This window comes from Tribolium castaneum, chromosome 6, assembly GCF_031307605.1.
Source record: "Tribolium castaneum strain GA2 chromosome 6, icTriCast1.1, whole genome shotgun sequence".
NCBI lineage: Eukaryota > Metazoa > Arthropoda > Insecta > Coleoptera > Tenebrionidae > Tribolium > Tribolium castaneum.
Window position 1 is genome coordinate 132137 of NC_087399.1, and position 24590 is coordinate 156726.

Consider the following 24590-nt stretch of genomic DNA (forward strand, 5'->3'; position numbering starts at 1 on the left):
ATAGCTATTGCCAACTTAATTAAAATGTCAAACTTCTAACACGAAACTTTTTAACCTGTTGCATCCCCGCAGATAATTTTCTAAAAATCTTCTTTTATCACTGATAAGCATATCAGAACGAATCTAACTGATTCAGAGGTGAGTGAAATCCATAAATTTATAAACAAACTTTCCAACTGGTGGCAAGCCAAAAATAAACAAAATAAGGTATGGATAAACTGCGCCGAGTGCTTGGAGGTAACGACTCCCCAGACGAAGAAAGCGGAATAATGTCCCAGCTAAATGAAACAACAACTCTGAGTTGGTCCACAAGACTGAAAGCATTTCTATTCTGTTTTATCTTGGGAATTCTTTTGTCCTTCCTTGGATCTTTTGCCCTATTTTTAAACGGTGGCTTGTCAGTTTTTGCCGTTTTTTACACATTGGGAAATATTTTATCTATGGCAAGTACGTGTTTTCTGATGGGACCGTTCAATCAAATCAAAAAAATGTTTGCCTCAACTAGGGCTATTGCCACTGTTCTTGTAATTGCGTCTTTCATTTTAACACTAGTATCTGCTCTTGTGGTAAGTGATTGATTATTATTAATTATTTTTATTTTATTACTTTTTTTTGTAGTTGCACAATGCGCTCCTGGCCCTCATTTTTATAATAATACAATCGTTGGCGATGACTTGGTATTCTTTGTCGTACATACCTTATGCAAGGGATGCAGTAAAAAAGACTTTCATAGCGTGTATCGGTTGATTAGGCAATTTGAACCATAAATGTATAAATTTGGAAAGTATTTACATATTTTTTTATAATGTAATCTGTGTCAATTGAACCCATCCACTAATGTATTTATTTTGATACTTTATACAAATGTAATTGTTGCTAATTTAAGTATATTGATGTTAAGGAAAAAAAGTATTTTTCTAGTTACTAATTAAGTGATTATTATACCTGTTGTTTTTGTTTAGGGTCCATTGTGGTGCAGATGGCGTTCTCTCAACGTTAACTTTTATATAAGTTATCATGGTAACTGGGTTAGATATTTGGACCACAATGAATTTTTAAATAGAAAAACAGCTATAGAAATAACTTATGTTTAATAACCCATTTGACTAAAATCATCTATTTTCAAACTCAGAATCCAAGAAATACTCATTGCAAAAGTTCTTTGAAAAATCGTACATTCCAAAAAACACGTACCCTCCAAGTGTTATCCATAAAACCCGTGGTGCAAATCCCGCAAAAAGTCTACAATCAACGAATTAATTACTAAAAGTCACCCAATATCATCCTTTATTTACATACCCCTTAATTCCTTGTTCGTAATAAATTTGGCTCAATACACTTCTGACTCGCATTTTGGTTGCTGTTTTCTTATCAGCTAACATAATTCGTGTTTTGGCTACGTCTAAAGGTGTGGTCACAGCAGCCGCAAAGCCTCCTGCGATAGCTCCACAATTCGCAACCTCCCAAGATTCTAAAGGAATATTATTCTTAAAATTTATCCTATAAGTCGATTTTAAATATTCAAGAACCGGGAACTGAATCAACGAAAAAGGTATCTCTCGAATTATCGTTGAGCCAAACCCTCGATATAACCCCTGAAATTCCATTATTGAGAATTTTAAATTAACCATAAAATATTAACACTTTTATGATCCCCTCAGATTTAATCGCGTGTTTTAAAATACGCAAAGATGTGTGTTTGTGATTCGTAGTGGTCTGACGCCTTTGTTTCACCACTTCCATAGGGACTCGGATGAGGCAAGCGACCTGAAACAGCCCCCTTGTAAAAGTGTGCCCCCTACTAAATTGATAAAAAAACGTACAACTTCACTGATTGAGGCACCGGTCATGTAAACAAGAGGCAACGAATGTGGCGCAACATGAGGCTCAGTATAATATTTAAAACTTTCATAAGTAAGAAAAAAAAATGCCGCTTGTGGGGCACTTCCGATTGCTTGGGGCCCTATACCTTTATAAATCCCTGAAAATCCACCCGCCTTCCTAAAACCTACGCCTGACTGAAGACGTGTCTTAAGCGTATCGAGAGGAAATAAAACAACATCGACCACCAAACCACCAACTGCGCCACCCTGTATACATATATATAAAAAAAAAATCAAGGATTTGTATTGTTGGTTGCATAACAACTTACAAACAATGATGAAAAATACATGTTTTTTTCTTCCTGACTTAACATTGTTGCGAAATAAAATCAACCAAACTTTTGATTTTGTTTAAATTAAGTCAAAAATCGGTTGTTATTCACCTTTCAAGTCCCCACAACAAAACTTCAAAAACACCTAACACAACCTTTGGCCCATTTCGTTAATGCGATAACATTTTTTCTTTAATAAAAACATTACTAATATGTATTTAGAAAATTCAACCGATTTGAATCGTGACGATTATGTAACATAACCTCAAATCTTTCATAACCTAAAAATGTAAACACGAATATAAATTACAAAATGGGGCGAAATATATTGAAAAGTAGCGTCCAGAACGCATCATTCAGCATTATTTTTCAAGTAATTGTAAATTCCTGACTTGTCATCACAATAACCCCAATTTTTAGATTCTCTTCCGATGCATTACTTTTGTGTTAAATGCTTTCATAATTCGAACTGTTGGCCAGGAAGTGTTGGGCATAATGAACGTTCGGTTGCTTCTCCTCGAATCAACCATTCTGTTCCTGTCACATGAGCCCCTAATGAAAGCGTGTTTGACAGACACCAAGTCGCACAATTGGGCGCAAGTTATCAACCAAATTTGGCTTTCGTAAGTCACCAATGACACGGAAACGTGAATTTAGGGCGAAAATTGTAGTGTTCCGATGACGGCAGTTTTAAGTTTGGTTTTGGTGTACATTTGGATCAATATCCTAAGCCCCACTGGTGATAATTACGTCAGTCAATATAGACTTGGTTGTTACTCTATTGCTCTGTCATGTATTATCGAGCAAATGACCCAAAGTGTGGTACTTGTGGCTCAAAGTTACTGTTTTGTTAAATTAAAAGTTGTCCTTGAGACAATTTATATTGTCTCTAGGACGGTTATTTTTGTTTGCACGGTTGTAAAGCACCCAAATGATGCTATTAATGCGTTTTCAATTGCGCAGCTAGGGTCAGCTGTTATTTTATGCCTGTCTTATTACGGTTTTTTCTTTTGGTATATTAGGCGATTGAATCTAGTAAAAAAAGGGACAACTGTTAAAAGTAGTCTTTTCACCGACATGAACGACTTTCCGTTCTCTTCCATAATGGAGTTTTTCCCTGGAATCATGGAAAATGGCGAAAGAATTCTAAACCAAGACTTGTGTCTTTTAACAATCAGTTTTGCCAAACAATCAATCATCAAACAAATTTTAACGGAAGGGGAGCGCTACGTAATGACTGTCTCTCCAGTGCTGACCTTTAGTCAACAGTCAATGTACGACATTGTAAATAATTTAGGCAGCTTGGCTGCACGATTTATTTTTCGACCAATTGAGGAAAGTGCTTATTTTTATTTTACGCAAATGATCAAACGAGACGAACCTGTGGACAAACAGGACCAAGTAATTCAATTTAATTGTTGTGAATTAGAATTAAGTAATTATTTTCAGAGATACATTTCCGAATCAGCAAATGTCTTAAGCCACTTGTGCAACATTGTGACATGTATAGGCCTCACTGTTGTTGTTTTTGGCCAAAGTTATAGTCACACTTTACTTTACCTTTATGGGGGCAAAAAACTAGTTGAAAACACTTTGCCTGTGACGCTATTACGTTTTCACAGTTTTGCGATTGTTCTACTCGCCATAAATGGGGTCACAGAGGGCTATGTTTTCGCAACAATGAATAACAAACAGTTAGATAGGTAATTAAAATTATAAAGTCAAGTGACTCAACACCCACTTAACTGTTATACTTTTTTTAGGTACAATTACATTATGGTGATATTTTCAGTCAGTTTTTTGGTGATTTCTTACGTCCTGACAAATGCATTAGGACCAGTTGGATTTATTTTAGCAAATTGCTTTAATATGTTAGCGCGTATTATCCACAGTCTCATTTATATCAATAAAAAATACAAAGGGACAGTTTACAAACCTCTTGAAGGTTTAATCCCAAGCAAAAAATTCTTACTAACGCTGGCTGTGTCAGGAGTTGTTACTAAAATATCAGATTCGTTGATTTCCTCAATCATTGTTCATATTTTAATAGGGGCTGTATTTTTCCTTGCAAGTTTTAGCATCTGGGCCATTGATAATAAATCAATCCTCAAGCTGGGTTACGACAAATACAAACGCCGAATGTCCACAAAAACTGATTAATTTAATAAAAGAGAAGAAAAGTCAACACTTATTGTATTTTATTCTTATAAACAGCAGCAGTAACAGTCCCTGTGCTTGTAGGTCTGAATATGAGACAGTCCTTGTTATCACTTTCAAGTTTAATGATAGGATCCCCACTGTGAGGCTCAAGTTTAGCGGCCTGCTCGGCTATCGCAGCGATTAGGCCGGCGCTCTCGGTCGAGGTTTTCCCCTTCGCCCCCAGGCACAAACCTTGACGGTCAACGAAAACACAACCAAAGACCCCCGCTCTGCTCACCCTACCAAAACAATTGAAAATGACGCAAGGGGGTTTCATTCTTACTTACACCTCGTCCATCACTCTATCTAAATGTTTTTCCATTATTATTGTTATTTTCATGAAAATCGACAAAATGACATTTAAAAGTACCAACCTTACGAGTAAAACTCCCCAACTAGATATAAATTTATTCATTTATGTTTATCATAATTGCGTTTGCCAAATCTACCACGTTTTGAGCTTGTTTTACCGTTGGCATGTCGATCATGTGCCCCTTGTATGAAAATGCACCCTACAATTTAATTTAGACCAAATTATTATTTTTATAGTTGTACAAACTTTGCCCTCCTTTTGGTGCTTGTAAAAAGCATTTAAAATTTCTTGAGCCCATTTAATTTGATCGGGATTCGGCATAAAGGCCTTCTGAGTGATATCAATTTGATCCGGATGTATAACTTGCTTCCCAGAGAAACCTAGCTGTGCCCCCTCTTCTGCTTGTTTTTTCAGACCTTCAGGGTCCTTATATTTGATATAAACCATGTCAATAGCTTGTAAATTGAAAGCTTTAGCCACAGTTACGATTTTTTGGCGAGCGTAAGTTACTTCAAAAGACGATTCGGTTCTTTTAGCTCCTGAGATATCACTATTCTTAGTAGTTATTACATAAAATATTAATAAAAAAAAGTACCAATGCTGGCACAAAAATCGTCACTTCCGAACAAAAGTGCCACGGGGGTAAATTTAGAAGACATTTTTATGGCAGCTTTGCATATATCTACAACGTTAACAAGTGCAAAAGCTGATTCAATTGCGATTATTAAACCAATGTTGCTTTGTGCTTTAACGTATTCATCTAAATATCCTGAAAACTGTTTTTTATCAAAAATTAAAATTGATCAAAATTGTTCAGTGACTACCGTTTCCAAATGTTGTACGTTTTCAACTTTTGGCAAATAAATGGTGTTTGGCAAATTCTTGCCAGTTACTAATACACTTAAATCGTCTTTAATTAGTTCAGAAGCAACTGAATTAATGCGAACGGCAAAGTCGTAAGGACGTTTCCTTTGTGGTTTGCCTTTATCAAGAATGTCTCTAATGTTAATGCGCGCCTGCACCTGTAATAATTCTTTACTTTTATGGCCGAAAAATTGTCTCTAAATCACTTTTTTGTTGAGTGCAACACCGTCCTCGCAATCTAAAACAATACTATCGGCATCTAAGAGAAATGCTTTAAGGACTTTTTTAAGATCATCTCCAGGAACATACATTAGGGCCCTTCGAGGTGTATAAAGCCGAATTGGGGCCTAAAACGACTTATTTACGCTCTGAATCTTTTGTTATCATTATCACCTTAATGGTATCGACAAGAACAGACTTTAGAAGAGGTTTTACGTAATTTCGTAACATTTTTATAATACAAAAAATGAAAAAGAAAATGAGAGGTTATACCAATCGATGAAACAAGCTTTCTGTATTACCGACTTACCGACGACATTCCAACGGCCATTTTGTCAATAATATTGTGAAGTTTGAAAAAAAACTGCTACAGTTTTTATGAGCGATTGTAAGTGTTTATTGTACTAATTTTCCAAATTTTTTATCATAATTGTATTAACTGAGAGTTAATATGTGTGTGGCATTGCTTCGTTTCGATAAGAAATGGGTCGTTGGTCGTGATGACTCATATTTACCCTGCAGTTAACAAGGCCATAAATTTCTGTGAAAATTTCGATTATAAACGCATGACATGGATCAATTTATGAAAATTAACAACTTTTATTAGTTACAGGTAATGACTGTTTGGTGTGATAATTTATAATTAAAACAAATCGTATAAAAATGAGTAAAGTTGACCAACCTACTTTTGACAATAAAGATGAAGAGGTGGAGTATTGGAAAAACCTTGCAACGCAATATTTGGATAAGTGCGTTATAAGCCCCTTGTCTGACTTTTGTGCTAATTAGTTGAAATTCCAGAATTGATCGACTACAGATAGAGTCGGATGAATTCGTCAGCGAATCCCAGCAATTGGAACGCGAATATGAGGCTACAATTGAGCAAAATGAAAAGAAAATCAAAGAACTAACTTTAGCTAATAATAGAACGTTCAATGAAATAGAATCACTTAGAGTAAGTTTTCTCCAATTATATAAGTCAGCATCAGAGTAATAAAAAACTCTTGTCAGGTAAAATTAGATCAAAGCAATAAACAAAACCAATCCTACCAAACCGAAATCGAGAATCTGACAAAAGAAAAAGCTGATATGTCGCGCTACATCCGTGAACTCGAGCAGAAAAACGATGACCTTGAGCGATCACGACGCATCGTTGAGGAATCAATTGCAGGGATTGAAGCAGCGTTCCATAACGTCATCGAACGAAATGCGATTCTCGAATCCGAAATCGACGAAAAAGAGGGTCTCAAAGAGAAACTCCAGCGATTGGCTGATGAAACCAGAGGTACAACAAACTCCAACTCACTACTTAAAATCATCACATAAATCATGATTTTAGATCTTAAACAGGAGCTTCTAGTGAAAGAAAAATCTCTAGATAACGAACGACCCCTCAACGGATTCAGATCGGTGCCTATCGTTGACTCCAACAGACTTAAAGAAATCGAGACTCAAACCACCCCAGTTAAAAGTAAGACAAATCGGTTGAGTAAGACTTTGCGTTTACTCATGCGCCGTTTACGCAAATTGAAATAATCTCATTAAGTGCACTTAATTGACAAAATTATCGCTAATTTTATCATTCATGATAGTAACAAGACTCAACTGTGATTAGTTTGACTGATTGTATGTATTTAATTGAAATAAATTATTTTTTCGAATGTGATGCCGATTTTCATTTATTATGATTTTTTGAGTCTTGTTGCGTCCAATTACTTTTTGCAGATTCCCATCTTTTTTAGTCGGTATATTAAAAAAAACACTCGAAAGTGTGTCAATAATTTGCACTTGTCGCAAGGACGCTGCGTGAATTATTTGTTTTACGTTTATTGACTAAACAAAACAATCGATTCGTAGCCGGTATAATTCTAAAAGAATTTTTTTTTTGCTTTTGTGTCATGTTACATTACTAACCACCCATTCGTCGCTTGTTATTTTTACAGAAGATCAGATATCCTATCAAGCATCTATAACACCAGCGTCTCGCGTAATGGCCTTGAATGTCGTCAGTGATCTAATCCGAAAAGTCGGGGTAAGTTAATAAATGATAAAGAAAATCTTTTCGGGTTGTAGTCGCTTCGCAGATTTTGGGTTAGGTAATTTTTTTTATTTTGTTGGTAGTTTGCATGTGTATGCACGTTTATGTGTTGCTTCCAGCTGTCTCGCTTCCTTTGTTCACAATGTGGCCGATATAAATGTACAGTTTGTCCGCCACCTGCCACCAATAACACACCGAGGTGCGTTCAGAAGTGCCTCCAAATTTAAATTTTTATCTATTTATTAACAAGTGGGTTTTTATAGGGTTTAGAACGCAGATTGGAGAAGAGCCGGTACGACTACAGGGATATCGGATCCAATGATTTAAGGTAATAATTGAAAGAAAAAAAAAATACAAATATTAATAATTAATGCAGGAGTCGGCATTCAACCAAAAATAGTCCAGCACCAAGCATCCAAGGTTTATCAAAATGAGAAATAAATAATTTATCCGTGTTTTAGGTACGTCTGGCTTAAAAACAAAAACTCATTATCCAGTATTATTCAACTATTCTGTTTTTACGTATGAAATATATTGAGCGAAAAAGTGATCTTATCTCATTACTTGGTGATATTATTTAAGTCAGAAGTTCCTTTAACATTTTGTAAATAATTTTTTGGTGATAATTTTTGCTTAGTTGGATTCCTTTAATATCAATGTAAATATTATTGCGAATAAGTGTGTGACTGGTTTTCGTCCCCCTTAAAGCTTGTTTACGTCCATAAGTGACGTAAATTAAGATTTTTTTCAACTTCCTGTGTCCCAAAATCTATTTTTTCACCTAGTTAGTTAATAGATTAATTTAAAACGGGTTTTGCGTTTTATTACTTGTTAATTTATTCAATCACTAATAATTAGGTACAAATTTTATATTTTTAATGCATATTCCATTATTTAAGGTGCAAATATTTATTACTGTATAACAAGAAACAAATAAATCAATTAAAGTAATACGCCTGTGAAAATTTTACTCCAAGATAAACTCGTCCTTGACTTGTTCGTGTTTGGAGCGAAAGTCTGCAAACTGGTCAACAAGGGCAACATTTTTAAATGAGCCTCAAGTGTTACAATTCCATCCTTAGATTTTTTACATTTTAAAAAGACAGGACCTAGAAATGATCATTTGAAAAAATGGTATTAAAAATTTTCTCGTGTTACACAACCTGACATTTTTGGCGACTTGAACATCCATAAAATAAAAATATAAATGGGAAAACACTGTAAGAAATACCGAAATCGTAGTAGAATTTCCTCAACGATCATTATTGCCAACCTAAACTAAATTTCAAAAGTACAAAAAGTGCATATTTTTATACTCACTATCACAAAAACGGTGTAATACATGGTTGTGGTAGGTAGTAGAAATAACAATACTGTGAAGCCCAAAGTCCCGATAAATAATTGGTGTTGCGAATACTGATAAGAGTCAACTCTGGCCCGTAATGGGTTATATTTTCGCCCGATAAAGAGACGCCACAGTGATAGTAAACCTTTCAGTTGCAAATAAATTAGTCTAAAATCACTACTGCCAAGAAATATTTAACAAAAATGTTATCTTACCTAGCGGCATACACATAAATGCAATAAACATGAAATGTTGCAATTGAAATAAGATCCGAAAGCATTGCTATTTGATAAGAAAATCCAAAAGCGCCAGGCAAGACTAGCAATTTGAAATATTGTTTAACAAAAGGTTGCATTGTTAATAAAAACACTCTCCATAACGAAATGTGGTAAAAGAAAAATCTTCCTAATGATTTATTGAAAGCATAATTTAATTTTAAACCGATAGGGGACCCCATGAGATAGATTAAAAGGTGACGAAAATTAAGAATTAAAGTCTCTCTAATATTATCAATGAAATTTACGATCAAATTTTCATTTTCTATAAAAATGCGTAACAAAATTATCCCCAATATTAAATCAAGCAATTTTGCTAAAATAAAATTCCCAATTCTGGGTGACACCCGTTTTTCTTTATTCACTTCAGCAAAAAACCACTTAAACGCGTTTAAATTATCAGAAAAGTGTGAAATCGTAGCTGAATAAGCCCACACTAATTTAAATTTATTTAAAAATTGTAATAACCACCCCAGGATGGCAATAACAAAAGTGAGGGCATTCTCGCGCCCGTTTTCTTCATTTTTCCGCTTATGTTTTCTCAAATGACTGCTCAGAAACTTAAACTGTATCCCATACTGATCATCGTCCAAATCATCACAATCACGAAACGCTCCAAAATCGTAAACAATTCTCACCACACTCGAATTAGGCAGATTTCCGAAATTTAATAAACTAATTTTTGAGTTCGTATTAATATGAACGGCCTTAAAGTCAACATTTTTCATTTTGGTGGTCACGTCGTTGCCCAAAAAACCGATAACATTTCTTGTTTGTTTAACTGTGACATCACAAGTAATGTAATAAGCTTCACTTTCATCGTAATCTTGCCGGAAGCCCTCCAAATATCCACTCTTATTCAAACTGAGTGAATTTGGTACAAAAACGAGGATATTTTTCACCATCGTTGACTAACCTCAAATTTTTGTGTCAAAATGTTTATGTTTGTGCGCGTGATGCGAACTCGGCACAGATAAAATAAAACCTGTTATTCTGTGGCACAGATTAAGGCCATAGAATATTAAGGCACCTCATCTGTGACCTTGGGTCGGTAATTGGTTCAAGTTAACATATAATTTTGACAGCACACGTTGTTCAATAAAATAATATGTCGGTGAAGACATATTTATAAATGGACTAAAAATGGTGCTGGCACCATGAATATTGCAGTCGACCAGACAATCGCTGTGCGCATGGAGCTAACACCTTTTCCCCACCATTCTCATTATTAATTATTTTTACTATTTTCCTCCTTTCCTGTAATAACTGATTCGCCCTTCGGGGGCCATTCCGAATACTGTTTCCACCTTTTTTTTTTTTCAAAGAGTATCCTTACATTTGATTGTTATGTATACACTCACAACTTCTTTTCTTACTTCACTTTGGGACACTGAGTGGAGCTAACCACCAGAAACAGCTTCCAAAGCATTCGAAAAAACATTTCTTATTGCATTCCATTCGTAAGAAAGTGACGTTAAGAATTTGACAACCAGCGCACTAAAGTAACTGCCGCGCAAGCTACCGAAATACTTAATAACAGAATATGCCATAAAATTCGACAAATACAAAAAGATGGCCACAGTTTATATGTATTTGATAACATTAAACTAGTTACACCCAAAACACACTAATTAATTAAAAAACAGTCATTAAATTGATACTTTACGCTCGTCAAACATCACGGTATGTGCGTAATATCTAATAATGTCGGCGTATGAAATTTTCAAGTTTTTTAATTTTTACGAGTAATAAGATCTTATGAAATTATTTACTTTCGGTTCACTTTCATAAAAACTATTGTGGTGCAAATAAGGTACTCTTAGCATTAGCTTTTATATTAGTTGTCATGGTAACAGCTTCGCCATTTGCACCACAGTGGTTTTTATGAAAGTGAACCAAGTATAGACAAGTGCGCTTGAAGCATTTGTTCAATGACGTTTAATTTTTCGGAGAATGCAAAATAATATGAATACGTTTTTATCGCAGATGATTCATTTCGTAATCAAATCGGGACACAATTCAAAGTTATAATGCGCGTTATTTTCTAATCTGGGAGAATGAACGAAAGTGGGAATCATGAGGATGGTGAAATTCGAGCCACCAGATTTAGGGTAAGTTTTTTCTATAATGAGGGTGTTAAGAGTCATGATGGGAGCTTATAGAATTTGCCATCGGTCAATTCGTTGAGTCAAGAAGAACTGATTGTGACAGAACCTGAAAATACCGAATTGTTATCGTCAATCAGACGGAGGGTACAAACTAGTTCTGAAAAAATTGAAACAGGGTCTTTGAACGTGTTATCGGCGAAATATGAAGTAAATTATCACATTTGGTTACAAAACACTGCTACTGGATTTTTTTAGAGCCTTGATTACGACACGTGTGAGAATTATTTACTTTTGGATGAAGAGAGAAAAAAAGGTTATAGATTTATTGTGAAAAAAAGTTTAGCGAGATGGTTTATTTTCCTCTTAATTGGAGTGGTAACCGCGTTAATTGCTTGTGCCATAGATATATCAATAGAAGAATTATCACAACTGAAATATGCCTCATTAAGCAAATGTAGAGAATTAATTTTTCTCAAACTATTTAAATCCGATTGTAAAAAATTCTAGATGTGGACGAATACGTCACACAGGGGAAACTCCACATCCCCTACTTCTTCTGGGTGTTATACAACGTAATCCCAGTCCTAATAGGCTCAACTCTAGTTGCTTACGTTGAGCCTATTGCTGCTGGTAGTGGAATTCCTCAAGTGAAATGTTACCTCAATGGGGTTAAAATACCCCGCGTCGTACGAATAAAAACACTATTTGTAAAAAGTGTAGGCGTTGTGTGTTCAGTTGTGGGTGGTTTAGCTGGGGGCAAAGTAATCTTTCTTCAACATAAAAGTAGAAAACATAAAGTGCGCTTTTAGGAAGGACCAATGATTCATTCAGGAGCTGTCGTTGCAGCGGGACTTTCTCAAGGGAAAAGTACAACGTTTAGGCGAGATTTCAAAATATTTAAATTTTTTCGGGAAGATCACGAAAAACGGGACTTTGTCTCTGGGGGCGCCGCTGCGGGAGTTTCGGCAGCTTTCGGAGCACCAGTTGGTAATAAAAAAATTATATCAAATGTAGTCCGAGATATTTCTCAAGTCAAAAAAATAAAACTGTAAAAACAACTGGAGTAATTTAAACTTATATAAATATAAATTCTACAATTTTCGCCCGATTTTAGGTGGAGTGCTTTTTAGTTTGGAAGAAGGTACAAGCTTTTGGAATCAGAGCCTAACATGGCGCACTTTTTTCGCTTCCGTGATAAGCACCTTTACTCTAAACGTAGTTTTATCAACTTATCACGGAGTTCCCGGTGATTTAAGCTATCCAGGACTTTTGAATTTAGGCAAATTTGAAAACTTTAGTTATAAAGTGTACGAATTACCAATTTTCCTCGTAATGGGGGCTTTAGGTGGATTATCGGGGGCGTTATGGAATCACATCAATTACAAATTATCAGTTTTTCGAATGAGGTAATATCACGTTTTGCTCACAATAAATGATAAAAAAAACTTACAGATATATACGAAAAAGATGGTTAAAAGTAATTGAAGCTTGTATTGTCGCAGCTGTTAGTGCCACTTTAGGTTTCCTGATGATGTTTTTACTGAATGATTGCAAGCCTTTGGGACAAGATCCCACGAAATATCCAACTCAGGTAAACAAAAAATTAAAGTATAATTGATTCTATTCGTTTTTTTTTTGTCAGTTATACTGTCAAGATGGCCAATACAATGTTTTGGCAAGCATTTGGTTTCAAACTCCTGAAGCCTCAGTCCGTTCTCTTTTTCACGATCCCCCAAGTACGCACAACGCCACCTCTCTGGCCTTTTTCGTCCTAGTTTATTTCTTTTTATCGTCATGGACTTTTGGTCTTGCCTCTTCTAATGGTCTTTTTATACCGACTCTCCTAACGGGGGCTGCTTGGGGTCGGCTTATTTCAGTCGGACTATTTCGAGTAATCCCCGACGCTGTTCTCATTCATCCGGGGAAATACGCCCTGATTGGTGCAGCCGCTCAATTAGGAGGCGTAGTCAGAATGACAATTAGTTTGACAGTGATTATAATGGAAACGACAGGAAACATTTCCTTTGCTTTGCCTCTAATTCTGACATTAATTGCGGCAAAATGGACTGGTGATTTTTTCAATGAGGGAATTTATGACACACTTATACAACTCAGTGGTGTTCCGTTACTCCCATGGGAACCCCCGCCACTAGTTCACAATATCTACGCCAGTGAGGTGATGTCGCATCCGGTGGTTACACTGAAGTGTGTTGAGAATGTGGGGCATATTGTTGAATTGTTGAAATTAACAACTTATAACGGATTTCCGGTTGTTGATCCGCCACTAACTGATCAATCGGAAGTTACCACGTATGGGAGAATAAGAGGGTTAGTTTTGAGGTCACAATTAATTGTTATTTTGAAAAAGAAGATTTTTAACGAAAATTCGGACTTTTGGGAGGATATTAATGCGGGAATCTTTCGAGATGAGTATCCCCGATATCCAACAATAGAGGTAGTGGTATTTCTCTCGCCCTTTCCTTTTTAAGTAATTAAGTTTAATTCTTTAGCAAGTGAGTGTTTCCGAAGTTGAAAAAACTTATTCTATTGATCTGAGGCCGTTTATGAATCCGTCACCATATACGGTGCTTCATGTAATTAAAAAAACAAGTAATTAGCATTTAATCATTTTTTTTTTTCAGTCGGCATCACTACCTCGAATGTTTAGATTATTCCGAGCTCTCGGTTTACGACATTTGCCGATTGTTAATGACACAAATGAGGTTATAGGAATGGTAACAAGGAAAGATTTAGCTCGTTATAGAGTCTGGAGACATCGGGGTCGCATGGGGGTAGAAGAATTATTAATTTCCAAAGAAATATGACCGCTTACAGTATTATGATATGATGATATAGTTTCACGAATAATTATGTTGTCGCTTTTGACAAAAGAATTTTATTTATTGTTAATTAAAGACTTTACCCATTTTCCATTGTTTTTATTCTAACCAATTTTTTTTAATGAATTCACTACTTGTTACTGAGACAATTTTTATTAATAAAAATGTGATAAACTACATAAAATAAAACAAATCGCGCTAAATCTACCGTAAATAATACAATTCAAATGGCTCCATACAAAATATGGTCACAGTATTAAAGCTACAACTATGAATATCTCAGCACCAAAATATAAAAAAATCACTCTGGTGTATAATTTTTATAAAAAAATATAAATCGTACTCTATCCTTAAAACTGTCCCGCAATGATGGGACAGCCAGCATTCACATGTTCCATCACTTCCAATTTGAGCATCCCCACGTGTTCCTTCAACTGGTTGACCACTGAAGCCAATTCAACATTCTCACTTTTCAACAGTTTGACTTTATCCTCCAATTTCGAGATTCGTTCCAATTTGCGGGAACGACATTTAGAGGCTGCGAGTCTATTCCTTTGTCTCTTTCGCTCCAATTTCATTCTTTCCTGATATTCCATATCGACAGGAGACATTGGGGGCGTATTATTCACGTTGGGCACCGTTTGGGGCTCCTCTTTGATCACAGGCATGAAATTCTGCTGTTCGCTGTAAACCGTACTGGCATTACTGTCAGAACCTTGCTGAGAATTGCCATTGTGAAGATAATTAAGCGCTTCGACGAAACCGCCTGCAAACTTCTCTTGCTCCACAGTGACGTCCCGCGGGAAGATAAGTGAAGGGGAAGGCGTGTGTGAAATATTATTCGCCAAGATGATGTTCTCAATGGTGGGTGTGTCCACTTTGAGGAGGTCAGGGGTATCTACTTTGAGGACGGACGTGATGTCGGGGGATAACGATAGGTTCATGTTCATTTTCGACTGATTAAGATCAAGAGTGAGATTTTTCTTCATGTTACTGAGGTTTTTTTGCTGACTTTCAAAGTTGGGTCCGCTCATTTTTTTTATCAATTATTTTTGTACAATTCCCAACCTAACCACGACCAAAGATTGAAAAATAGGTAAACAGGCACGACGACCAAAGCCAACAGTGAATAATAAACGGAATCACTAATTTCCATAAAATCTGAAATGGAAATTTTAGGTTAAGTTACGTCAATAGCAAACAAAAGAATATCGAGAAATGAAGATTCTCGAAGAAGAAAACAAAGTGAAGGTCTGTGAGGTGTCCCTCAAGCATTACTTGGTAAAAAAGTAAATAATGAATCTTTAATATTATAACACTTACTTTAACACCACATTCAAAAGCAAAGCGCTTTTATTTGTAATGACTCACAATGTAGCACAACACTGGCTTGAAAATTTCTTGAATATAACTTTTAACTTCTTGTGTAGTATTGTTCTCGAAATACTACAGAATACTAACAAATACGACGTAATAACTTTCGATATGAATGAGTCATCCCTTTCATGGATTTTCAGAAATGAGAATGACGTCATGTCGAAATGATTCGCTAAAGCGACACCTAGACAATTCTACAGGAAACTGACCGCAGTGTTTTACGGGTTGCCAACATGATCTTTGAACCCCATCTTACCCCATCCAAAAAATACGATTTAAGAAATGAAAAGACAGTGATATTAACGACTAAAGTTTTAGCCGATTTTCATTCAAAAATTGTGATTTAATTTACAAAAAAACTTTGGAAACAAAGAAAAAAGTGTAAATATTTTATATTCTGTCCGACTTTAAATGCGATAAGTACTACAAAATAAAAACAAATTATGGTAATAACCAAATAGATAACTATTTTTAATTATCATGCGAGGAAAAAACCTTTATTTAGAAAATGTATGATAAGAAGCATTGGCACTAAAATAACAGAAATTGTAATAAAGAGATCAACAATAGTTGTCTATTTCTTCAAAATGACGAAAAAATTCCTAACCTGCTTTATTTGTAGCGTATGAGCTAGTTTGCCTAGGGTAAACACAGTTCCCTTGACCTTAATAGGATAATTCATTTAAATTACTTTTTCGATCAAAATACGTCCCCGAGTGTATGCATCAAGGAGCTCCTTGGTCCGTCCTTGGTATACATCAACGGTTCATAGGTTAAAAAACCCAAATAAAATTGATTTGCAAATAATAATTCCACAGGGAATATTTGCCACTTCCTGTCTCGCCTTCGCAAAGCGGAAAAATGGATGGTGTTATTCAACGTGTTATTTCATCAATTGCAACAAATTTGGACGGATATGGTGAATTATCCAATTGTATCAAACGGTTTCGTAATACTAATTAGGATAATAAATTAAAGGGTAGACACAACTTTGCAGACTTTGCAACACGAACGAAACATTTTTTTTTTCGGAAAAAAAAAACTATGTAGGAGTTAATCGAGCCACATCATAGCAAATCAGTAACACGTATACGCCAACTTTTTTTTTTGTAATTACGGAAATGGTAACCCTTCTTCACTTCAGTTCATTTACTATCAATCAATAAAAATTGAAAAAACAATCCGTTATATTTTTCTTAAACGCAGATCGCACTTTATGAATCTTTCCGTTAGAATCAAGGTTTCGCGCAGGCCCTATTTGAAGCTGCATTCAGTCTTCATATTGAACTCAAACCGAACATTTCGTGATCATATAATCTAATTTTATTTAAATTAAATAATTCTTTTCGTTTGAAATTTTTAACACAAACCAATAATGGTCCATTTACAATACATTACTGGACTATCCCTTCTTCTTATTTTAGTGTGTTTGAAATCAAGTAAGTATAAAACACCCTCCAGTTCGAATTTAACTTATGCCTCTCATAAATTTATTTAATTATTGCTACACTTGTGAAGTGCTACACTTGTGAGACAGTAATGATTACATAATCAACTACTTTTATTGTTCGCACCCTTCGAGACCCCTCCAATTTTTTCCACCAATTCAAGTAAATCGCTACTTGTATTGTAGACAATTTTAGAAATACTTTCGCTAAAAAAATTATTAATCAGAAACATGTAAATGCATTAATCGTAATTAATTTAAAAAAGAAAAAGGTGCATGCGCACGCGCAATTTCATTTCGAAGATCAATAAGCTGTACCATTTGGGAATAAAGAGAGAATAAAGTTGAGAAAATCTGAATACTATTTGTTTTTGTTGACGCAAGTCATATCATGAATGATAAACACTAATTTATTCTATTTCTGTACCAAATTTATCTGTGTTCCACGAAGAGACTATATTATGTTCATTGAAAATGAAAACACTTTCAATGCACACCCTCTTTAACTTAAAAAAAAAATCATCCGTTTTCTCTTAGGTAACGCCATTAGATGTTACCAGTGTAACAGTTACGCGGATAAGAGATGTAGCGACACCGATATTGCCAAATATAAGACCGAGTTGGAAATGGATTGCCCCAACATGTCGCCCCCTGGAAGTGAGCCCGGAACAAAGTACAAACTGTGCCGGAAAATCAAGCAAGTGATTGACTTTGAAGTCAATGGATGTAATAAGTGAGATCGAGAGTTTGAACAGTTTTGATGATTATTTTTAGTGCAACCGGAAAGTCGTATTATCAGGACCTGTGGTTGGGATGACTCCCATTACAAGAACAAATGTTATCAAAGGTCGGGGTTCGGAGGTCGTCAAGAAGTGTGCGCTTGTGAGGAAGATGGTTGCAATAGTAGTAGCGCACTTTACGCTTCCGTCGCGTTACTAATGGGCCTATTAATTGTCCACCTGTGAGGTGTTGGAGTTCATTTCTTGCTCACTGGTCGGTCTTCAATAAAAACAATTTTTTTTATAATAAATGTAATTAATGATCAGTTTGCCAATTGCTCGAACTTTTTTCGGTGTGTTCGTTCGTTGAATACGAAAATATTTGTTTCGTGAATAAGCACAATGTTAATAAGCCACAATATCATTGTAGTAGAAGTTTAAATCTTGTTATTAGACATGCTAGAGAATGATTTAAAATTTAATAACTAGTACAAGAATAAAACACAGTTTGGATGGTGATGAGTAAGTATTGTCACTTTGATCCTATTGTATGATAATACATTTTAAATCAATTCGGTTCAAACTTTAGAAAAACCGAATCGGTTTGGTTCGTTTAGATAAGATAGTTGTCTGATTTTCTCATAATCGGTTGCTTTAACGGACGTTAGATGTACATAATTTACTGCCAAAAATGCATTAAATCCATTGACGATTGTTAATCATAATAATAGTCTAACGTAACTGTTATATTACTTTTAGATGCACAACTATAATTTTAAGAGTGAATAAAGCATTGATTTTGAACCGGCCCCATCCTAAAGCCCCCCAAATCTGTTGAGGTTACATAACCGCACAAGAACTTACAGTAATAAAACTAATAAATACAAAACTATTTGTGACTTACCTTATACTCTTATCTGTCCAATTTTAATCCAGTTTCACGAAAAAAACACACAAAATAAAATAAACAAGCACTTTCGAATAAGACCACACTATTACCAACCCCACCCCACTAGGAGAAACCGTACTACCAACCTTTTTTGAAACAATTTGCGGGAAAAATAAGAAACACAAGCTTTAATCAAACACTTTTCTATTTGATTAGGTGATTATTATCGGCACAAATCATTTTTTTTTTCGTGAGAAAAAATTAATAAACGCTATCATATTGGCGTTGCTATGACGATCCTGAATCCATCAAAACAAACAAATTTTTTTCGTACGTCAAATCCGTGTTTGAAATGTTGTGAAAAATGTTATTTTAAGAATTAATTAGTGCAATTTTATGTAAGTATTAATCGCTTGCGTAAGTTCGGCATAGTAGCGACTCAAAATTGCGTAAAAAAAGATTTTGTTAGAAAAGGCAGGACCGAATTGGCCCTCTGTGACAAGGCCGGGCTCCTGATTCGGTAGTCGGTAATGATTAATGATTAATGAATTTGAAACTAATTTTTTGTATTAGCTTAGCGAATAAAGGACAAATAAACGCAAAGTTTGTTTTAATAATGAGCCCATTTCTAATAGTAACCAAAAGTCCTAGACAAGATTTAATTAACGTGCTAATTATCCCCTCCCTTCCAGAACTTTCCCAAGTTATATAATGGATCAAAACCGTCCTGACGTGAACGGGAATCATCAACAAAACGTCCATTTGCACATGCATCACGTATGCGCTTGTCAAAGCCTCTACCCCACCACTTACTACCCTCCGATCAGTTATCGCACCCCTTTAATCCCTTACGCTGCTGCACCTCAAACTGTTGCGCGCCCTTATCTCCAACATTATCAATACACTCAATTCAACGTCGGCAGTCAATACAACATGCCAATGACACAATTATCATCCACATTCACTGGAAGCACCCCTGGTCATCCAGGGCCGGATTCAGCCGTCGCCATCCCTAGCCGCGATCGACGTGAAAAGGGGGATTCCCAAGACAGCGTTCCCGATCCGGAACGAACTCCTCCGGAACCACCCGAGTTTGAATTTGGTGCTGGTCCTATCATTCCCCCAGTAAACGAGCTTTTTTTCATGGTAATTTTCTAAAATTACTATGTTATTTAAACAACTCCTATCATTTATAATTAGAACAACTCGGAGGACTTCCAGATGAACACTGATAGTTTTATTAAGTTTCTGGAACGTAGTTGTTTGACAGCCGAACAAATTGCGTATAGAAATCGCAACAGGCCGTGCTTTCGCAATATACAAAATTTGTGTATTCGGACAAGATCGGAGATACTCAAGCCGCGAACAACTATTTCAAATATACACTCACAGGGGATCCCCTGGGCCACAAAGGATTTTATTTATGCATTTGTCAGACTCACCAACTGTTGGCATATACTGAAGGGTTATTGGGAGAATCGTGAAGGCTCGGCTTTGGGAAAAATTGAAAAAGAGTTAACTCCGGGTTTTAAAGCTTGTTATGTAAGATGGGAAAGAGAAACGGTTGAGTTGGCTACCGAATTGACAAGGATTTTTTATAATCTAGACGTGAATCAAAGCAATCCTAGTCCCACAGTTAACGTACATACAGCAAACAATTTGATCCCTCCTCAGGTAATTATCCTATAATTTTAATCCCAAATCCCTGACCCTGGACCATGTAAGGTGAGTCTTCTAAAAACCGGCGAAACGAAAAAAACTACTGCAAGTAGCGAAAGTGCCACAACTCCAACTTTAACTAATACAACTTCAAATTCGAGTAAGAACGTCAGAGGAATACTTCATTTACCTTCAACGTTGTCTACAGAGACTGTAGACCAAGGGAATCAAACGTGCTCTGGTGATTTTTGTACCAAATCTGATGATAATGACTCAGACGAGGAAAATGCAGTTGTTTACATGAAACCGGGAAGTTATCGAGTTCCCAAAAAATACAAAAATAAAGAATTATCAATCATCAATAAAAATAACAGCCCTCGCGTTATTGAGTTTCTTGAAACGGCCCAAAATATCACAAAAGGACTCGAAGCGGCCAATGATAAGTATTGGGTAAAAGTCAAAACCTCAGCTAAAAAACCTGAACAAGTTAAGTCGGAAATTGACGAACCGATGGAGAGTGAGGTACAATTCTCGCGACTTGAAAACTTACAGCTTTAAGCGTTTTTTTAGATGAATTCGGAAGTGTTTTTCAATGTACACGAGTGGCTCTCTAATAGTAATTTTTCTGATTATGGAGACCGATCAAGCTCTTCAACTTCACCTCCGAAACCGGCTCAGTTTTTTCCCGACCTTTTGGACGATACTTCTTCCAATCTTGAATCAGATACGGTAAAATATTCATTTCTGTAAGACTCCGTTTAGATTTTTTTAAACAGATACCGTCACGGACTTATCGGAGAAAGCCCGAAACTTTAAGTATTATGGTCTATGAAATGAAAAGTGGAGGTCTAACTAAAAAAGCTAAGACAATCCTTGAAAAAATCCTATATGAGTTGAAAGGCACGGAGTTGGCAGGATTATTGACCGAATGCGTGATGGTGGATCTTGTGTTTATTAATTGTGTTTTTTTTTATTTAAATTTTTAGGACGGTCCAAATTTGGATATGGTTCAGAAAAATCTTATTAGAGATTGTTACAGATATGTGAACGAGTTTGTGAGAGATTTGCGTCATTTGGTGAATAGTGCCAGTCAACATTTCAAAGTAAGTAGATTTGGGTGACGTTCAGGATTATTGTAGTGTTTCAGAAATGTGACCATACGGAGGACAAACTGAAGATGTTTTCGAAAAAATTAGAAACTTTGCTTGCTGAATACTTCCCGAATTATGATTTCGGGTCGATAAATGGGCACAGAGGCGAAAAAGTTGGCAAGTTGAAATTAAAAAATTGCTTGTTTGACGGTGACGGTGACCATTTAAAAAATTGATAAAGATAAGGAAAAAATTCCGATAAGGATAAGTACAAATTGGGCGATTTGCGTCTCAAAAATTTCCTACTAAAAAATCGTTAAATTTTAGGTGCATGAAAAATTGTTTTAAGTAAACTTAATTCTTGTTACAAAAAACTGTTTGTTTTATAGTCGTAAGGTTTGTTGTTGTATAATTTATTATAAATTGCTGTTTCGATTAAAAATATCTCTCTCATTAAACAAAACTTGTTTTAATTAAAAATTATACAGTAATCAGAGTTGTGTGACTTTGTCCCTTTGTTTGCAATTGGTTCCTCCTTCGAATTCCGCTTGCTCTTGCAGTTGACGGTCTCTCTCGGCCTCCCACAAGTAGGGATCTTTTTTTAGGGTGATACATAAGAATGCGCTTGCCAACATCCCCAAAATAACAAATAAAATTAAGATGCTAAAGCCGATGATAAAAGTTATTGTGTTGTCCGATATCTGAAAAGTGTCATGCGCTGTAACGTTGAGAGATGAATTGGTGGAAAGATCCATGTCTGCAAACGAGTAAAATGCAATTAAGACTGCTAAAGTCGGCTAAAAAAATCGTCAAATTGGATATTTGACTTTTAAATTATACCGTTGGGTAAAGCTAAATAATTGATTTATTTATGAGGTTTTATTGTTAAAATTAAATTGACAGAAGGGAGAAACAAACAACAAATGAGAAAGATACGTGCCGGTTTAATTTTTTACTTCCACATTAATCAACCTTGACGAGAATGTTAAAATGAAATCGTGATTTATCTCAAGTGTGGTAATTTTATTTCAGATCTGCCTTTCTTTATTATTAGAAATAAATCGAAAAAAGTTTTGTTTATTATCTTTTTCGAGTAAAATTTTCAGTAAAATTAAAATTCATTATGCAAAAACACCTTAAAAGAAATATAAATCGATTTCACTTCGTGCCTACAAATTTCTCTAAAGTCTCAACACCTCTGTCTTACCGATTAGACGATACTCAATCATCTGCAACCGAAGCAATAAAAATCCTTTCACCGGCTTTATGAACTTCCTGGCGACGGCTTCCATTTCCAGACAAATTAGGTAGACAAAGCTTTTAAAACAATTTAATTATCTACCATTTTGACTATAGATGCGAACTTTAGGAAAGCGTACAAATTCTCAACATGATGGTAATTTCTTTGGCTATAATTGGAGTAAACGCTTAATTATGCAGGTCGTTACGTGGCGTCACTTTGAATTAAATTATTTCACCAGTAGCACCTGCTATTTTTATTAATTGACACTAACAGTTTGTTTGTAAAGCAAAGTCCAAAGGATACATTTAATTTTAAAAAACAAACTTTGGGATGTACACAGGTTTGTTTCTTGGGCGTTGAGTAAAAAGGTACGTGAGTTACTTTTTCGTCTCATTTTTCTCGTTATTTTCGACAAAGTTTTGTTCTGAAATATGATTATGATTAAATAAAATATGTCCGAGGTTTTAACTTACCTTTAAAAGAATTGCGAAAAACATATTACTCATTATTTCGTTATTCGTAAATTATTATTTTTCAAATTAATGATGTTGAAAATGGTGGATGCGCCGGGAAAATTAATTGTCGCTTTGCAAGTTAATTGCTTGCATAAAAATGAATAAAAATCTATTAAAAGGAAACTTGCAGCTAGAAAACAATTTTATTTCTACTCACATCCATATTATCTTATTGTATTGTAGCTTAGACACCTCATCCGAAATAAATGTGTATGTTGTAGTATTTTTCTTTGAGTTATTCAATACTAAAAAGCTGTCACTTTATGAAAACAGAAACCAAAATACATAAAAGTCAGCTTTAATTACTTCTCATTTTATTATGCACAGTTCAGCAACTTCTCTCACATTATTTCCACATATTTCACACATTAACAATGCATAATAAAAATTACATTTTATTTATGGCATTAATTAAAAAATTTAGACCTTATAAGTACAGCCGTACCAAATTCTTTTAATCAATTTAATCCAGCTGTGTGTGCTTTTATTATCGCTCTCTTCTTTTCATTCCTGTTTTTTTATATCGAAATGAAACACCAAAATGACTGTTTTAATTAATTCCAGTTTCATATTGTTAAATTAAATTATTTCAGCATATTTATTTAACTATCTAAAGAATAATAATATGTACATGTACATCATTAAGTAAACAATATCTTGGGTTTATTTGTCTTGTAGTTAAATACAACCTCCAGTGGGATAAAATGCACAAATGAAGAAACCTTACATATTCGCATCACAATTGCAAAAAAATATATAAAAGAGAAAGAGCAATTTGATAAGAAAGTAACTGCCACTCGATACCAAACCACGCAGATATGAGACTTTTATTCCAGCTGTTATAAGGGTTTAATGTATCATTTAACATCTTCGAAGAGATTACATGAAAACATTAAATGTTTTGTCTTGAATGTTAGGTACTGAAAATTTCTCTCGCATTTCACAAAGAACTCACAATATTAAATTCGTAAAAACACATTGGTTTCACCTGCTTTTGGTATCATTACATCTACGTTTTATTGGCCTCAGGTGTTTGAATAGGGTAAAAATCGGATAACAATCGATTCTGCTAGTGTAGTGTTGAAAAGCTAGTTAACCTCCAGTGTATCCAATTTCAATTAAACTTTTCGAAATAAAGTTACGGAATTAATTTTATCACCACAAATAATTATTATAATGTTTAAATCCGATTAGATTACGTTCAAAATTAGTTGCTTATTAATAAAAATAATACACAAGACTTACCTACATTTTAATCGCAGCGCAAAATATTGGAATGTGATACTCCGACGGC

General features: G+C 35.0%; 11 protein-coding genes across 14 annotated transcripts; 6 read left to right on the forward strand and 5 right to left on the reverse strand.

Moving 5' to 3' along the window:
* Positions 1–2: 2 nt before the first annotated feature.
* Positions 3–787, forward strand: LOC664030 (uncharacterized protein). The gene is made up of 3 exons (XM_970051.5): positions 3–138; positions 208–566; positions 619–787. Exons 2-3 carry the CDS (start codon positions 210–212, stop codon positions 745–747), a joined length of 486 nt encoding a protein of 161 aa, XP_975144.1. The 5' UTR covers positions 3–138; positions 208–209; the 3' UTR covers positions 748–787.
* Positions 788–1074: 287 nt separating this feature from the next.
* On the reverse strand, positions 1075–2293 carry LOC664020 (uncharacterized protein). Its single transcript, XM_970042.4, has 5 exons — positions 2153–2293; positions 1824–2090; positions 1645–1767; positions 1300–1595; positions 1075–1242 (listed from the first exon to the last, which is right to left on the reverse strand). Exons 1-5 carry the CDS (start codon positions 2195–2197, stop codon positions 1113–1115), a joined length of 861 nt encoding a protein of 286 aa, XP_975135.1. The 5' UTR covers positions 2198–2293; the 3' UTR covers positions 1075–1112.
* A 93-nt stretch (positions 2294–2386) lies between these two features.
* On the forward strand, positions 2387–4340 carry LOC664007 (uncharacterized protein). The gene is made up of 5 exons (XM_970031.4): positions 2387–2528; positions 2576–2778; positions 2827–3556; positions 3605–3858; positions 3919–4340. The coding sequence occupies exons 1-5, from the start codon at positions 2469–2471 to the stop codon at positions 4313–4315; spliced, it is 1644 nt and encodes a 547-aa protein (XP_975124.2). The 5' UTR covers positions 2387–2468; the 3' UTR covers positions 4316–4340.
* Positions 4341–4747: 407 nt separating this feature from the next.
* On the reverse strand, positions 4748–6054 carry LOC663988 (citramalyl-CoA lyase, mitochondrial). Its single transcript, XM_008199289.3, has 6 exons — positions 5925–6054; positions 5738–5878; positions 5492–5689; positions 5263–5443; positions 4914–5206; positions 4748–4866 (listed from the first exon to the last, which is right to left on the reverse strand). Exons 1-6 carry the CDS (start codon positions 5979–5981, stop codon positions 4762–4764), a joined length of 975 nt encoding a protein of 324 aa, XP_008197511.1. The 5' UTR covers positions 5982–6054; the 3' UTR covers positions 4748–4761.
* On the forward strand, positions 6012–8739 carry nudE. Of its 3 annotated transcripts, XR_511620.3 has the most exons (9): positions 6013–6138; positions 6358–6499; positions 6552–6705; positions 6762–7035; positions 7090–7221; positions 7694–7782; positions 7908–7987; positions 8052–8116; positions 8165–8739. XR_511620.3 is itself a non-coding variant. In XM_970003.5 (8 exons), the coding sequence occupies exons 2-8, from the start codon at positions 6414–6416 to the stop codon at positions 8049–8051; spliced, it is 828 nt and encodes a 275-aa protein (XP_975096.3). In that variant the 5' UTR covers positions 6012–6138; positions 6358–6413; the 3' UTR covers positions 8052–8095. The 3 variants fall into 3 exon arrangements, 2 of the variants coding, with proteins under 2 accessions (XP_975096.3, XP_008197509.2); XM_970003.5 differs by lacking the exon at positions 8165–8739 and having other exon boundaries at positions 6012–6138; positions 8039–8095; XM_008199287.3 differs by lacking the exon at positions 7908–7987 and having other exon boundaries at positions 6014–6138.
* PIG-Q (Phosphatidylinositol glycan anchor biosynthesis class Q) lies at positions 8679–10822 on the reverse strand. Its single transcript, XM_008199285.3, has 4 exons — positions 9349–10822; positions 9109–9301; positions 8952–9061; positions 8679–8897 (listed from the first exon to the last, which is right to left on the reverse strand). The coding sequence occupies exons 1-3, from the start codon at positions 10311–10313 to the stop codon at positions 9041–9043; spliced, it is 1179 nt and encodes a 392-aa protein (XP_008197507.2). The 5' UTR covers positions 10314–10822; the 3' UTR covers positions 8679–8897; positions 8952–9040.
* Positions 10823–10964: 142 nt separating this feature from the next.
* Positions 10965–14444, forward strand: ClC-b (Chloride channel-b). The gene is made up of 11 exons (XM_008199286.3): positions 10965–11091; positions 11395–11519; positions 11571–11723; positions 11772–11970; positions 12024–12277; positions 12326–12503; positions 12631–12922; positions 12969–13107; positions 13159–13971; positions 14027–14110; positions 14159–14444. Exons 2-11 carry the CDS (start codon positions 11466–11468, stop codon positions 14339–14341), a joined length of 2349 nt encoding a protein of 782 aa, XP_008197508.2. The 5' UTR covers positions 10965–11091; positions 11395–11465; the 3' UTR covers positions 14342–14444.
* A 46-nt stretch (positions 14445–14490) lies between these two features.
* Positions 14491–15631, reverse strand: LOC135266512 (phosphatidylinositol N-acetylglucosaminyltransferase subunit Y-like). The gene is made up of 2 exons (XM_064357433.1): positions 15559–15631; positions 14491–15517 (listed from the first exon to the last, which is right to left on the reverse strand). The coding sequence occupies exons 1-2, from the start codon at positions 15629–15631 to the stop codon at positions 15399–15401; spliced, it is 192 nt and encodes a 63-aa protein (XP_064213503.1). The 3' UTR covers positions 14491–15398.
* Jra (Jun-related antigen) lies at positions 14491–15823 on the reverse strand. Its single transcript, NM_001170656.1, has 2 exons — positions 15680–15823; positions 14491–15517 (listed from the first exon to the last, which is right to left on the reverse strand). Exon 2 carries the CDS (start codon positions 15388–15390, stop codon positions 14707–14709), a length of 684 nt encoding a protein of 227 aa, NP_001164127.1. The 5' UTR covers positions 15391–15517; positions 15680–15823; the 3' UTR covers positions 14491–14706.
* Positions 15824–16991: 1168 nt separating this feature from the next.
* On the forward strand, positions 16992–18703 carry LOC663924 (hypothetical protein). The gene is made up of 3 exons (XM_008199283.3): positions 16992–17172; positions 17718–17906; positions 17955–18703. The coding sequence occupies exons 1-3, from the start codon at positions 17109–17111 to the stop codon at positions 18143–18145; spliced, it is 444 nt and encodes a 147-aa protein (XP_008197505.1). The 5' UTR covers positions 16992–17108; the 3' UTR covers positions 18146–18703.
* Positions 18704–18928: 225 nt separating this feature from the next.
* mtsh (mitoshell) lies at positions 18929–21774 on the forward strand. 2 transcript variants are annotated; one of them, XM_008199282.3, is made up of 9 exons: positions 18929–19186; positions 19481–19934; positions 19989–20462; positions 20514–20607; positions 20656–20969; positions 21018–21176; positions 21224–21385; positions 21434–21550; positions 21595–21774. In XM_008199282.3, exons 2-9 carry the CDS (start codon positions 19500–19502, stop codon positions 21772–21774), a joined length of 1935 nt encoding a protein of 644 aa, XP_008197504.2. In that variant the 5' UTR covers positions 18929–19186; positions 19481–19499. The 2 variants fall into 2 exon arrangements, with proteins under 2 accessions (XP_008197504.2, XP_008197503.2); XM_008199281.3 differs by having other exon boundaries at positions 20514–20969.
* The last annotated feature ends 2816 nt before the right edge of the window (positions 21775–24590 follow it).